This window comes from Oryx dammah, unplaced genomic scaffold (genome assembly GCF_014754425.2).
Source record: "Oryx dammah isolate SB20612 unplaced genomic scaffold, SCBI_Odam_1.1 HiC_scaffold_1, whole genome shotgun sequence".
Lineage (NCBI taxonomy): Eukaryota > Metazoa > Chordata > Mammalia > Artiodactyla > Bovidae > Oryx > Oryx dammah.
The window spans coordinates 41,715,144-41,729,453 of record NW_024070185.1 but is presented as its reverse complement, the minus strand read 5'-3'; the positions used below and the strand labels follow the sequence as shown (position 1 = coordinate 41,729,453).

The window sequence follows — 14,310 nt, the reverse complement described above, 5'->3', positions numbered from 1 at the left end:
AGTTTGCCACATTGCCTCACCCCTGACCTGGGGTGATAAATGACCTCTCGATTGGCTTCCCTCCCAGGCCCACCTGGATGTTGGTTTATCTTTCTCTAAGCACCTGCTTATTCTGTCCACCAAGCTTTGAGCTTCCCCACATACTATTAAAATATAGAATGAATTTAATCGCCGTAGTTTGCTTTCTGGATTATATCCTCACTCTTTGGCCTTATCTCCTGCTGTTCCTCAACCTAAACAGTTCATAGTCCAATAAGACAGGTCCCGTAAACACCCACGTCCCCAGATACACATGCAGTTGTAGGAAAGAATATAAATAGAGTGCCTTGACAGTAACATCTTGCATAACAGTCATTCCATGTCATAACCAGGAAATTGATGATGGCTCCATCCCAGACACATCTTTGCGATTCTTGCCTCCCCACGTTTTCCTTTGCTCCCCTTTCCTAAAAACCCCTCTTTCTGACCCCCGATAGGATCATCCTCACCTTTAAGATCCAGATAAACTGTAGTGTCTCTGGCGAAATTCTGCCCCAGTGGCCCCATCCCAGGGTGTCTTCTTTACCATTTTTAAGTGTACAGCTCAGCAGCATGAAGGGTATTTTCATTGTTGTGCAATAGACCTCCAGAACTTTTTCACCTTGTAAAAGTGAAACTCTGTAGTCTTTCCACCAAACACTGTTCTACTTTCTCTTTCTATGAATTTGACTATTCTAGACAGCTCATAAGGGAATCACACAGTATTTGTCTGTCTGTGAGTGGCTTGTTATTTCACCTAGCATCATGTCCTCAAGGTTCATCCATGTGGTATAGCATGTAACAGGATTTCTTTCCTTTTTAAGGCTGGTTAATATTCCACCATATGGATAGACCTCATTTTGTTTATCCATACCTCTGTGATGAAAATTTGGTCTGCTTCTACCTCTCGGCTACTGTGAATAGTGCTATTGTAAACGCGTGTGTACGCATCTCTTCGGGACCCTGCTTTCAATTCCTTTGTGTATATATCTGGAATGGGCTTGCTGGATCATATGGTACTTCTGTTTTCAGTTTTTTGAGGAAAAGGGCCATTTTTGAACTTTAGAGTTCTCTCAGCAACCACACAGGGCTATACTCACATATGTGCATACACTAGAAATAAAGCATTTATTGCAATAGTGTTGGCTGGCACAGATAAAGTCAGTAATAAATAATGGCGTTCCATTTTTGTTAGGAGAATTGCACCTTTAAAAAAATGTTGCTATAACACAGTACTTGATGGAACAATTTAAGAAATATAGTTTATTTTTTCCTTTTAGATTTATTGAGATTTTAGTGACCTAAGGCACTGTTTTACCTAAGTTTACCATGTACAGTATAATTTAACTTACATAAATCATGAAATGATTGCCATAGTAAGTTTAGTGAATATCCATCATCTCATATAAAATCAAAGAAATAGAAAAAAAAATATTTTTCCTTGTAATGAGAACTTAGATTTACTCTCAACAGCATTCATATAAAACATACAGCAGTATTGATTATATTTACTATATTGTACCTTACATCCCTTTAACTATTTGTCTTATAACTGGATGTTTGTATCTCTTGACTGCTGCTGCTAAGTCGCTTCAGTCGTGTCCGACTCTGTGCAACCCCATAGATGGCAGCCCACCAGGCTCTCCCGTCCCTGGGATTCTCCAGGCAGGAACACTGGAGTGGGTTGCCATTTCCTTCTCCAATGCGTGAAAGGGAAAAGTGAAAGTGAAGTCGCTCAGTCGTGTCTGACTCTTGGCGACTCCATGGACTGCAGCCTACCAGGCTCCTCCATCCATGGGATTCTCCAGGCAAGACTACTGGAGTGGGGTGCCATCGCCTTCTCCAGTCTTTTGACTACCTTCATCCAATTCTATCTTCCCCTACCCCCGCCTCTGGTAACCACAAATTTGATCTCTTAAGAAATAACATTTTTGAGCACTAGTCTTGCTGTCAAAAATGAGAGGACGTCTTATTGAAGCCCACCCTTCCCTCTCAAGCATGTGCGCACACACACAGATGCTGAAATTAATTCAGCTGTATGTGGACTTTTCCAATAAGACTATCTCTGTAGATCTGAGTTTGGTGTTTTCCTGTTGGGTGTCAGAGGTGTGGGCACAGGGAAGAAAAGAGCACGCTGCATTTGTGAATCTCAGGCCCTCAGATTGGGGGTTTTAACAGTTGCTATTTTGACCCTTTAGATCTATGAAGACTCCATCGTCTTACAGTCAGTGTTTAAGAGCGCTCGGCAGAAAATTGCCAAAGAGGAAGAGAGTGAGGACGAAAGCAATGAAGAGGAGGAAGAGGAAGATGAGGAAGAGTCGGAGTCAGAGGGTGAGTCCACGTGGTTGCTCCACTTCTTTGGGCTCTGGCCACCTGCGTCGTTTCTCCAGATGCTCACAGGGCAGATCTGGGTTTAGGCCTTGGTCTTCTGTGGCCTCTCTGGGCAACCCTGGCAGTGGACTTAACCTTGCTGGAGCTCCGTTTCCTCCCATGTAAAACTGAGGTTCTAGATACGCCTCCAACAACGCAAGAGGGTAGCACATGGCCAGGCTCACAGCACACACTGAATGTTGCCTTTGGAAATCAGTGTAATAGGCATTTTCTACCAGCGTGGCTGTTCATACCAGCTTGCTGTTACCCAGCATGGTGGTCCTCTAAACTTCATAACCGCTGGGCTCCACCCCGGAGTTTCTGATTCGGTGGCCTGTGGTGGGATCTGAGAGTCAGGGATGCATCCAGCACCGCACTTTGAGAATCACCGCCTTGACTCTCAGACTGTGGTGCATTTTGTCCTTCGTGGATCAGATACTGATCCTGTCTTTTAAGTTTTGATATTTTATTCATCATGGGGGTTTTTTGCCATGAATTTTGAGCTTTTAAAACATTGCATCGACTGGTACTTATCTTGGTTACTCAATTTTGGAGTCAAGTTTTTCACCCAAGACAAGAATCTCCCTAGTCTTAATCTAGTCCCAGCCTTGATGGGTAACTATATTATTTCAAAGGTTAAGGCTGCCTTGAAAACATCTAAAATTTCTTTTTACCTAATTATGTTTTCACCCCATACTTCCTCTCAAAGTAATTATAGTCTTCTAGATAAAACAGTATAGGTATGCTTAAAATTTTTTTTTTATTAGATACATGCTTAGTACAGACAACTTGGAAAATATTTTTAAGAAAAGAAAATTTGTAAAATTCCATCAGCCAATATACATTTAATTCCAGCTGCCTTCCAGTTTTTTTCTACACATATTTTATTTATAGAAGTATCACACACTGTTTTGTAGCATGATTTTTGTCTTAGAAACATTTTCTCAAAGCAAAGAGGTTTTTATACAGCCATGCATACGAACATCCATTAATGAATGTACCAACAGAGAGTAATCTCACTCTGGATAATGCTGTCTGAACATTCTTACCCATAAATCATTGCACACATTTTAAAAACACATCTGATGCCTACGTATTGCCACAGAGAATGGAGCTGACATCTTTGTCAGCAGAGTACTTAAGTGTTTCCCCACACCCGCATCTGCTCTCAGGATTATTCTCTTTAGTGATTCTGCCTTTTAAGTATTAGTTTAACCTTTTTCAGTTTCATCTGGTTACTCCCTAGTTTTTATATCCCAGCATTTGATGATTAAGTCTACATAATTTATTCTAGCTAAACATTTCCATATTTTAGAGCCAGATTGCTAATCTGTTTTCACATAGCTCCCTTCGTATCCCAGCTATCAGTTGACTTTTTCCCTAACCTCTCCTGAGACTTAGTGTATTAACTTTCTCTGGCAGCTCTAGCAAATGACCGCAAACTTAGTGCCTCAGTACAACTTACATGTACTGTCTCACAGTTCTGTAGGTGACACGTTTGCTGTGGGTCTCTCTGGGCCAAAATCAAGATGTTAGCAGCCTGGGTTCCTTTCTGGGGGTTCTAGGGGAGAATCCATTTCCTTGTGTCTCCTTCTCATGTTGCATCTCTTTGACCCTCTCTTTTGCCTCCTCTGCATCCGTGTTCTTCTTTTTGTTGTTGAGGTATAACTGATATATTAGGTTCAAATATACATAATGATGCCATATTTGTGTGTATTTTGAAATGATCACAGTGAATCTCCTTGACATCCATCACCACATAGTTAGAAAAAAAAATTTTTTTTTCGTGACAGGAACTTTGAAGATTTACTCTTAGCACATTTCAAATATGCAATACAATATTCACTATACTCACCCTGGTTACCTTAAACCCCATGACTTATTTATAACTGGAGATGTATACCTTTTGATTCCCTTCACCCATTTCCCACCTCACCTCTGTGACCACCATATCTGTTTAGTTTGTAATCTCACATATAAGTGAAATTGTACAGTATCTTTTGCTCTCTGATTTCATTTAGCATAATGCCCTCGTGGTGCATCCATGTTGTCACAAATGTCCTTTTTTAAAACATTTTATTTCATATTGCAGTATAATTGACTTGCAGTGCTGTGCTAGATTCAGGGGCACAGAAAAGTGATTCAGTTATACACATACATGTATCCGTTCTTTTTCAGATTCTTTCCCCACATAGATTATTACTCAGTTCTGCTTAATCTACTGCTGGTCTTCTCGGGGGTTCCCTTGTGCCTAAGTTATTTTTGCTGCTGTTAAGGCTTTTTAAGTTTTGACATTTTAATTACAGTATGTCTCAGTGTGCGTCTCTTTGGGTTTTCCCTTATTTAGGAATCCCTGGATATGGACCATGCTGTGGGTCACTGCACCAGGGATAGGGTTTGCTGTGAGATTATGTCTCAGCCTCCTCTTTGCTCCTCTTACCTGCTTCAGTGTGGGTTTTTCCTTGTTTGCCCGATGGGGAAGTGTCACTCGGCTAGTTTCTGCACCTTTTTTCAGAGGCAGTTGTCCCACTTGTAGCTTACATTCAGGGTGTCTTTGGGAGGAGGCAAGTTCAGCTTCTTCCCGTGTCATCATCTTGAACCAGGAGCTCTTCTTCCACTTTGAAGGACCTGTGATTAGATTGAGCCTACGTGGTTCATCTAGGATAATCTCCCCATCCCAGGGGATTATGGTATGCTCCCTGTTGCAGTGCAAAGTAAACATATAGACAGGGTCTGAGGATTAGGACAGGGACATCTCTGGGAGGCATCATTATTCTGCCTACCACCCTGGTTAGTTAGAACTTGTCACAGGTCTATGTGGTGGTAATGTAGAGCCTTAGAATGCTGTTTAAAGGGTCAGTTTATTAGTCTAGTTGCCCAAGGCAGCCTTTTAGGAGGGTTTTGTGGAGGAACATAGTCCACTGACTCACGAGCCTGATGGCTTTCCAGTGCCCACCAGTCCCGTGAGTATTTAGATCGTGTTCTTGAGCATGTACTTTCTCGCCTTGACTGCCAGTCTTCTGCCTTCTCCTGACTTCATGGATTTCCTGCACTCCTGTGTCAGGAAGAACTACATCTGTATAGGTAAAGGTAGTACACTTCTTTCCAAATTCCTATTTTTTGAATTTACAGGCCTTCACATCTTATATACATTTCCATTACCAGGTAGACCTTCTCCTCCCCAGTCTCTTCTTGTCCTAAATTACTCTACCCAAAGCAACATGGCCCTGCCTTATAGCTCATTAAGCAGCAGACATGTGGGTATGGTAGATGGAAGAAGCCTGGACGAGAAATACTGTTTTGTGCACTAGGATTTGCCAGTTTCTGCCCTATTTGGGATGGGGCTGGGTGTATGTTGTCCCTACACTTCAGAACAGCTCTGTCTCATCTTTTTTGTCAGCCTACACTTCCATGGAAGACTTAATGTCTGGAAATGTTCAGTGGGTCCCTCCCCCTTCACATAAGTCTGAAAAGTTCTCATCTCTGAGATTTCTTCCAGAGCTGATTGCCTCCATGACAATTATCTATTTCTAGGTGCCTTGAGACCCACCAGACATGATATTCCAACAAAATGAGTTTGAATGAGAGACATTCATTCTCAGTTACCTCATCATCCATTCCTGAAAATGCTATTCTAGGGATGCCTGTCCCAGAACAATGTCGGGGGACAGATTTTTTTGTGTACCTTGGGATGTACACCTGTAATTGTGGTATAACACTTTGACCTCTTTCTTCCAAATGTTTTTATTTCTATCCTCAGAACAGTCCTGTGAAAGTGGAAATGGGTGCCATCTTTCTGTGTTTATACTTGTATTCTTTATATTCTCTGTATACAGAATTATATGGAATTTTATGTCATCCATCTATAGAGATTCATACACACACATGAAAGGGATGAATATATGTGCAAATAGGGATGTATACTACTTTTCCTGGAAATAATCACCAGAAAGAAAACAGGAGGAAGAGAGACTAGAGAAGAGGGAAAAAAGCTTTCAAATTCATTTGTTTTTATTTTCCATTTTGTACCTTGCTGTGCTGTTAACTTTTTAAGTCAACTGGAGTTATTTAAACAGTAAAATCACTGGTTTTTTTTTTTTTTAACCCTTTTACACGTACACTTTTTAATGTCAAAGTTCTCTTTTAAAAAATGCCCATACCCCTCCATACGGTCGGTAAGGCAGCTTTCACCATCCTGGTTATTAGGAAGATCCCTGTTCAGCCATCAAGAGACCTGGAAAATGACCCAGCCCAGCTTCCCTCCCGGACCCCATTGCATCTAGTTGCCTGTTTAGGGTGACTGTGTAACTTATCATGCAAAACCAAGACACATTTGCAAGTGAAAGAGTGCTAACTATAACTGGATCAGCCACTGGAGAACAGGCATGAATCAAGGACATTCTGGGCACTCTGGGATGTTGGCTTTGTCATCTGTAGGCTGGGATCATTTTACTACTTGTAAAAAGATTCCCCTGTGATTCCTCATTGCTGCCTGTTTGGTTTTATTGTAGCGAAATCTGTTAAGGTGAAAATCAAGCTCAATAAAAAGGATGAGAAAGGCCGGGACAAAGGAAAAGGCAAGAAAAGGCCAAACCGAGGAAAAGCCAAGCCTGTGGTGAGCGATTTTGACAGCGATGAGGAGCAGGATGAGAATGTGAGTACGGCTGTCTCTGCTGAAGCTGGGGAGCCCGCCCCAGTTCTGTTTCCCTCTCGTAAGCCCATGCCCCTTCCACCCTCTATGCTTTATTACTCAGAAATGAAAATGTAAATATTTGGTGAGATTTCATTAGTGAGGGGTGTGAACTGAGCTGCATGATTTATAACAAAGAATTTGGGGCTTTGTTTATTGTCTTTTTAATAGCCTTCAAAAATGAAAAAACTGCTAAATCAAGTTCCCTCTTTCCCTTTATCTTCCCAGTGCCTACTTACAAATAGTTTTCTGCATGGCCGGTTAATACTTTATAGCTGTACCACCCAGCATACCTAGTATATAGTGGTATACAGAGGAACTAACCATTACATGAGAGGCTGAGAAAAAGTGGGAGGATGTCAGAGTTTTGGATCTGAGTTGCTACTTCAGGTGCCATACAAAGAACTCAGATGAATTTTACATACTTAGAGGTGTTATTTTTAAAATTTGAAAAATTCAGGGTGCATTGATTGAGCCAGGTCCTGACATAAGGGCCTTCTCATATGGTACCATACTTAATGCTTATAATAATCCTAAGATAGATGTCACTCTCACCTTACTACAGAAATCAGTGCTTACTTATGTTATGTGTGTTTTGCTACAGGTCATGTAAGTAAACAGCAGAGGCTGATTTCAGACCCAAAGAGCATAGCTCGGTCTGGGGCACTGTCCTTGACTCTGTGGGCAGCCGAGGTAGCTTCTAATACAGTGCCTTCTGAAGGGCCCTCCATTTCATTCATTTTCCAAAGGACTTCCAAGTTCCCTACCACCAATCCCCTTCTTTTGCTTTCTAGAAAGTTAATTTTCCATGTTCAAATGTATGATAGTTTGATTTTCCTTCAACATGTTTGCCATTGAGGTCTGTTGAGAAAAGTTTAGCATTCTTATCCCACCCCACCCAGCCTGAACCCTCGACACAAGCATTTTCAAATACAGTTAAAATCCTAAAATCAAACGCACAGTACTTTATTCTTCCTTGCAATGTGTGCATGCTCAGTCATGTCCGACTCTTTGCAACCCCATGGACTGTAGCCTGCTCTCCATGGGATTCTCCAGGCAAGAATATTGTAGTGGGTTGCTACTTCCTCCTCCAAGAGATCATCCCGACCCAGTAGGTGGATTCTTTACCACTGCACCACTTGGGAAGCCCATGGATTTTCTAAAAATAGTGCTCAAAATAGAAATCATTAGCCATGAACTTCCCCGGTGGGTGGGCATCTACCTGCCAGTGCAGGAGACACAGGTTCAGTCCCTGCTCTGGGAGGATTCTACATGCCATGGTGCAGGTAAGCCCACGTGCCACAGCTGCTGAGCCTGCACCCTAGAGCCGCAGCTAGAGAAAGCCCTCACACAGCAATAAAGATCCAGCACAGCCATAAAGAAATCATAAGCCATGAACTTTTCATACCCAACTGCAAGAGAGCACAACGCTGGCACAGATGGCCGGCACTGCTTTGGGGTGTCCAAGTAGGAGCCCCCCTTTTCAGCACAGAGACTGTTGATGCGTCTTTACTAGCAGGGTTAACTGTTTCCACAATGTCATTTTTCTTCCACATTGCCTCTCAATGGTTTATTGTTTTTCTGTCCTCCATTTACTTTTAGGAACAATCAGAAGCCAGTGGGACTGATGATGAGTGATCACTACGGACATTTTTTTCTTGGTAGAACTGAACTTCTTCCCCTCTCTTGTCTCTACCCAGTGTGTTCATTTCTCTTATGGGCACTGGGTCGTTTCTATATCATTATCATCTATAAACTAGCTTTAGAATAGTGCCAGACAAACATATGATATCATGGTGTAAAAAAACACACACGCATACACAAACCTTTGTAACATATTGTGACCAAATGGGCCTCAAAGATTAAAACAAACAAAAAAGCTTTTGATGGAAAAAATGTAGGTGGATGGTATATTTCTATGGGTGGGTCTAATTTGGTAACAGTTTGATTGTGCCTGGTTTTATCACCTGTTCAAATGAGAAGATTTTTGTCTTTTTGTAGCACTGATAACCAGGAGAAGCCATTAAAAGCCACTGGTTATTTTATTTTTCATCAGGCAATTTTCAAGGTTTTTATTTGTTTGGTATTGTTTTTTTTTACACTGTGGTACATATAAGCAACTTTAATAGGTGATAAAATGTACAGTAGTTAGACTTCACCTACATAGACATTTTTCCATTTTATGCTCTATGATCTGAAAAAAAAATGCTTTTTGAATTGTATAAGATTTATGTCTACTGTAAACATTGCTTAATTTTTTCGCTCTTGATTTAAAAAAAGTTTTGTTGAAATTGCTATTGAATATTGCAATCTATATAGTGTAATGGATGGCTTCTTTTGTCAACCTTATCTCCTATGTTACCAACGTGTATCGTCTCCTCCTCCCTAAAGTGTACTTAATCTTTGCTTTCTTTGCACAATGTCTTTGGTTGCAAGTCATAAGCCTGAGGCAAATAAAATTCCAGTAATTTCCAAGAATGTGGTGTTGGTGCTTTCCTAATAAAGATATAACTGAGCTCAACAAACACTGCCTCTGGTTTTTGAGTTCTGGGAGATTAAAACCCTGGTACCTAAGAGTCTCCTGCAGAGGGCCAGGCAAGCTCTTTCTACAGTGCACATGGTAGGAAAAAAAAATTCTTCCAGACTGAGGTATCCCCTAGAATGAACCAGGTGTGTTGCAAGGGAGCGGAGTTTATTGCTTTCGTGACTTTAAACTTACATAACAGGACTGATGATGCTACGGACTGAGTCACACTAAGCCCCTGCTCAACCTTTTCTAGTGGTTTAACTTCTGTTTACTTACCAGAAAATCCACAGGTACACCTCAGATACTGCAGGTCCAGTTCTAGATCAATACAGTGAACAGCACAATAGAGTGGGTCCCACGAGTTTTTGGCTTCCCAGTGCATGTAAAGTTCAGTTGTGCTATACTGTAGTCTTAAGTGTATAACATCATTAAGTGTGCAATAGCTTTATGTCTAAAAAATAACATACATACCTTCTAACCATCATCTGAGGCTTCAGCGAGTCATGGTAGTAGTAATCAGATCACAGGTCACCACAACAAGGATAACAGTGAGAAAGCATCAAAACCACTGAAACATGACACAGAAATGAGCAAATGCTACTGGAAAGTAGGACTAAGACTTGCTGGAGGTGGGGGTTACCACAGACCTTCAATTTGCGAAAAACACAGTGTCTACAAAGCACAGAAAGGCAAAGTGCAGTAAAATGAAGTGTGATTTATACCTTAGTATTTAATAAATCTATATTCATATCAATTTAGAAAGATCTGAAAAGGGCTCATTTTGAAGGACTGGTTCAGTGAACACCCCATATACCTTTCTACTAAGCTTCATTAATGACTAATCTATCCCACCCCACCCCCACTCACTTGATTCTTAACCAGTGACAAGGACCAGAATGGAAGCATTTTTGCTTGTCTCTAATGCATTAGTTGGTGGAAACTTCATTTCTTAGAAATGTCTAAGGAGAACTATGAGATTCTTACTTTCATAATATGAGGAACTGCCAATGCATCTTTCTTTGAATCTTGAAGGAAATTTGACCCACACAAAATGCAATCCTCCCGCGAAATTCCTGTCTTTCTAAATGTCCACTCAGGTCTGAATTTCCAGTTAGTCTAAGCACTGAAGAATGTGTTGGTTTCCCTTCTTGGCTTGTTTAGTTTGCTGACCACGGTAGGACTGTAGACTCCCAGGAAAGAATGAACCACATTAGTTTTTCTTATTGAGATGATTTGCTATTAGTTTAAAGGCACTGCTGTTCTCAAGCCATCCAAACCATTGTCTTTATGGTTTAGGACGTCTATGGGTGAAGGATGTTCTCTGATCTCTCTCCTGCTGTCTTGCTGTGTTGTTCTCCCTGGCTAGAGTAAAAAGGAAAGGCAGAAGGTGGCTCTTAGAACACTAGTGAGCTGGCAGGGAACGTGATCATGCGTGACTAAGAGGCATCTGCACATCCGCCTATTTTTAACCTGGTCACAGCATCCACCTTGTCTGTTTCCAGTAGCTGAGCCCAGGGGTAGGCTTTGTTCTTTCCAAAAGCAACAGTTTTCCAGGAACAGAGGAAGGAAGCTGAGAGTTATCAGGCAATGTACTTGATCTTTTACTAGAATTATTTAATTACAAGAACCCTGGGAAGAAGGCATAGTTCTTATTCCCTTTCTATAAGGATGATGCAAAGGAGAGACTAAATAGCTATGGCCAGTGCCCCCAAAGCATAATTTGAAAGTTAAGATTTGTTTGCCTCCAAAACCCATCTTCCTTTCAGCTTCCCTACCACCCCAGTGAGTGACGCCTGGAACTGATCTTATTGATAAGCTCCAGGTACCCCTTTGTTTGGCAGTTGCTGATATTTCCAGGCTTACAAATGAGTCCTGGCTTAGGTGTCTGGTTTCCATGACTGAGAATGGAACTTTCCTCTAAGATCTGGTTTTCTTGGCTTGGCTCCTCCACTACCTTGGTTCTTTCTCTTGGTGACAAGCCACTCCACAAGGGTTAATACCTTGTCCTTTACACCCAGCTGCCATTGGATCCTAAAGGCCCCTGAGATTCTGCTGACTTGGATAGCACTAGGGCCCTCCAGGTGACTCAGATCATGCTAAAATCAAAGGAGCACCGCTAAAGCTGTCAGATTCTTAATGCCCATTATTTCATTCCTGGGGAAACGTATGAGGCCACAGCGGTCCTGATCCTGATTTAGATCACTGGTCTAGGCATATACATCCATCACACAATCATCATTCTGGTAAAACCAATATAAATGGAAATAACTGAAAAATCTGAGTATTTTTCTCTTTCTGACACAGCTTTTCTGTCATATAGGTTACCAGGAAGCAAGCTTCAATTGTGCTTAACTTGAACTTCATTCAGACTGATAAACTATAATACCTGGGAGAAATGTTTTTGGTCTTCTTAGCAGAAAGCTGGAGACATATTCTCCCCTTATGACTAAATGTAGTTCCCATGAGAATATTACAGTAAGAGTCAATCTCACTCTACAGATACGCTGGAAGAATGGCCAAGTCTATTCCACTTCTTAAAATTTGCTAAATAAGAGCCACATCAAGCCAGATAAAGCAACATTTCTGTCCTTATTCACCCATTCTGTCATACAGTATATGAATCGCAGGGTTTCAGTCTCTGTCATACTTGGGGAGAGGTCATCAAAAATGAGACAGTGCAGGGCAAGAAACGATGACCAATATGTCTAGGACTGCTGGGTCTATGTCCAGGTGAGCTCTACTCATCACTGGCGTGGTTTAGGACATTGAGCTTATTAACAGAGGGTGGAAGTGACATGTTCCTAGTGACTAAGCCCTTTATGCAAGAAAGGATCTGCATTCTGCATCATTTTCCGTAAGAATTCTCCAAAGGGGTTTTCCAAGTTGAAGAAAGCAAGACAACTAAGTCAAGACTATGGGAAAACCGGCATTCCTGTTTATAAACACTGGTTTCTTTTTAAAAATATATATATATATACTAGAAAGAGGCCTCTGTCATTTTTCAAAGCATATTTTATTGAAGTGTAGTTGATTTCCAATGTTGTGTTAGTTTCTACTGTACAGCAAACTGATTCATTCATACATATATATACACTCTTTTTCATATTTTTCATTATGGTTTATCATAGGATTTTGAATATAGTTCCCTATGCCGTACAGTAGGACTTTGTTATTTATCCATTCAACAGAGGCCTCTTTGTCAGCTCAAGAACTGCTGTGAAGCAATGCTCACTGTGAGATTATAAACCTTAAAGAGACTGGACTTATAGTGCCCCACTCGAAAAATATGCATTTTAAATTGTCTTGTAAAACCTTTAAATTTCTCCTCCAAGATGATAAAATAGACATATGTCCACCACAACCAGCGAAATACAAAGAAAATTAATTTGGAATTCACCCCTACCAGGCAATCAGCTTTAATAGCTTGATGTGATTACTTCTGCCTGTTCTTATTCACATTAAAACACACACACACACAGAAACATACACCGTCAAATGCCAGTTCCCCAGCTATCACCAATGTAACCTAGCAATAAGATGAAGTGGAACTTACTGCTTACTGTGATAAGGGAACCCACTGCCTTGATTGAGTTTTGGTAGTTTGAGAAGGAAAGTCAAGGTTGAGTTTTCTTGAAATCTGATTTTGGTTAAGACTGGGTAAAAACTGTGATACACAGTTTAGGACTGTGGAAGGAGTAAGGTAAGGATTTTGAGGCGGGAATCTAAGAGTCTTAGGGCATAACTACCCATTTATTATGTTGCTTTCTCCTGAAGAGCTGACGTGTCTTATAGGAAGCTCATGTAATAGACAATAATTATTTGCCGGGGCAAGGTTCTCCTGGAAAACTTAAATTATGCTAAGATGACAACGGAATTGTAAAGTCATGTTAACATAGATAGTAAGCTGTGCTGGCATTGAATGTTCAGTTTCTTACTTAAGTACCAAAGTACCGTACTATTCTCTGCAACTTGCCTTATTTTCCTCCACATCAACAGGGATTAAATTCACTTAAAACTTTTTCTGAGAACATTTATTTTCTTTTTTCTAATAAAATAAATATATGCACATTGTAGAAAATGTGGAAAGTAAGAAAAGTACAAAGGTACAGACAGTACCAGAAAAAAAAAAAAACACTGATACTGATACCACCCAGAGAGAAGTGTTTAAGACTTCCAGTATCTTGTCTAGCATTTAAGGAGCCTGGAAGTCAGCTATCTCTTTAACACAATAAGAAAATAGCTGAGCAAACGGAAAATCAACAGCTCTTCTTAGATCCACCAGAGAACTGAAGTTTGTTCAGGGCAAACTGCTGCCCCTCAAGCTGAAGAGACAGACAAGCAGATACAGAGAATCACAGCCTACTGGAGGAGCAGAAGGCCAGCAGCAGGTAACCAGTACCAGGCTTTTGGTTTTTAGTCGCTAAGTCATGTCCAGCTCTTTTGTGACCCCATGGACTGCTGCCTGCCAGACTCCTCTGTCCAGGGGATTTTCCAGGCAAGGCTACTGAAGTGGGGTGCCATTTCCTTCTCCAGGGATCATCCCAACCAGGGATTGAACCCATGCCTCCTGCACCGGCAGGCGGACTCTTTACACTGGGCCACCTGGGAAGCCCCAGTATCAGGACAGGAAACCTAATCTATAATTAACAAATTGCTGGAGGACAAGACTGGGTAGAGGTGCCTAGTCTTAGGAGGGTTCCCACAC

General features: G+C 41.1%; 1 protein-coding gene across 8 annotated transcripts in view; it reads left to right on the top strand.

The window, feature by feature from the left end:
• SMARCA2 (SWI/SNF related, matrix associated, actin dependent regulator of chromatin, subfamily a, member 2) overlaps positions 1–9,603 on the top strand; it is a 176,510-nt gene extending 166,907 nt beyond the window's left edge. For 4 of the 8 annotated variants that reach the window (XM_040245954.1, XM_040246315.1, XM_040246455.1 and 1 more), the window contains 3 exons: positions 2,217–2,349; positions 6,900–7,042; positions 8,681–9,603. In XM_040245954.1, coding sequence (XP_040101888.1) covers positions 2,217–2,349; positions 6,900–7,042; positions 8,681–8,716 — 312 coding nt within the window. In that variant the 3' untranslated portion in view covers positions 8,717–9,603. The remainder of the gene's footprint in view (positions 1–2,216; positions 2,350–6,899; positions 7,043–8,680) is intronic. The other 4 variants (XM_040246175.1, XM_040246098.1, XM_040246002.1 and 1 more) reach the window with 1 other exon arrangement.
• The last annotated feature ends 4,707 nt before the right edge of the window (positions 9,604–14,310 follow it).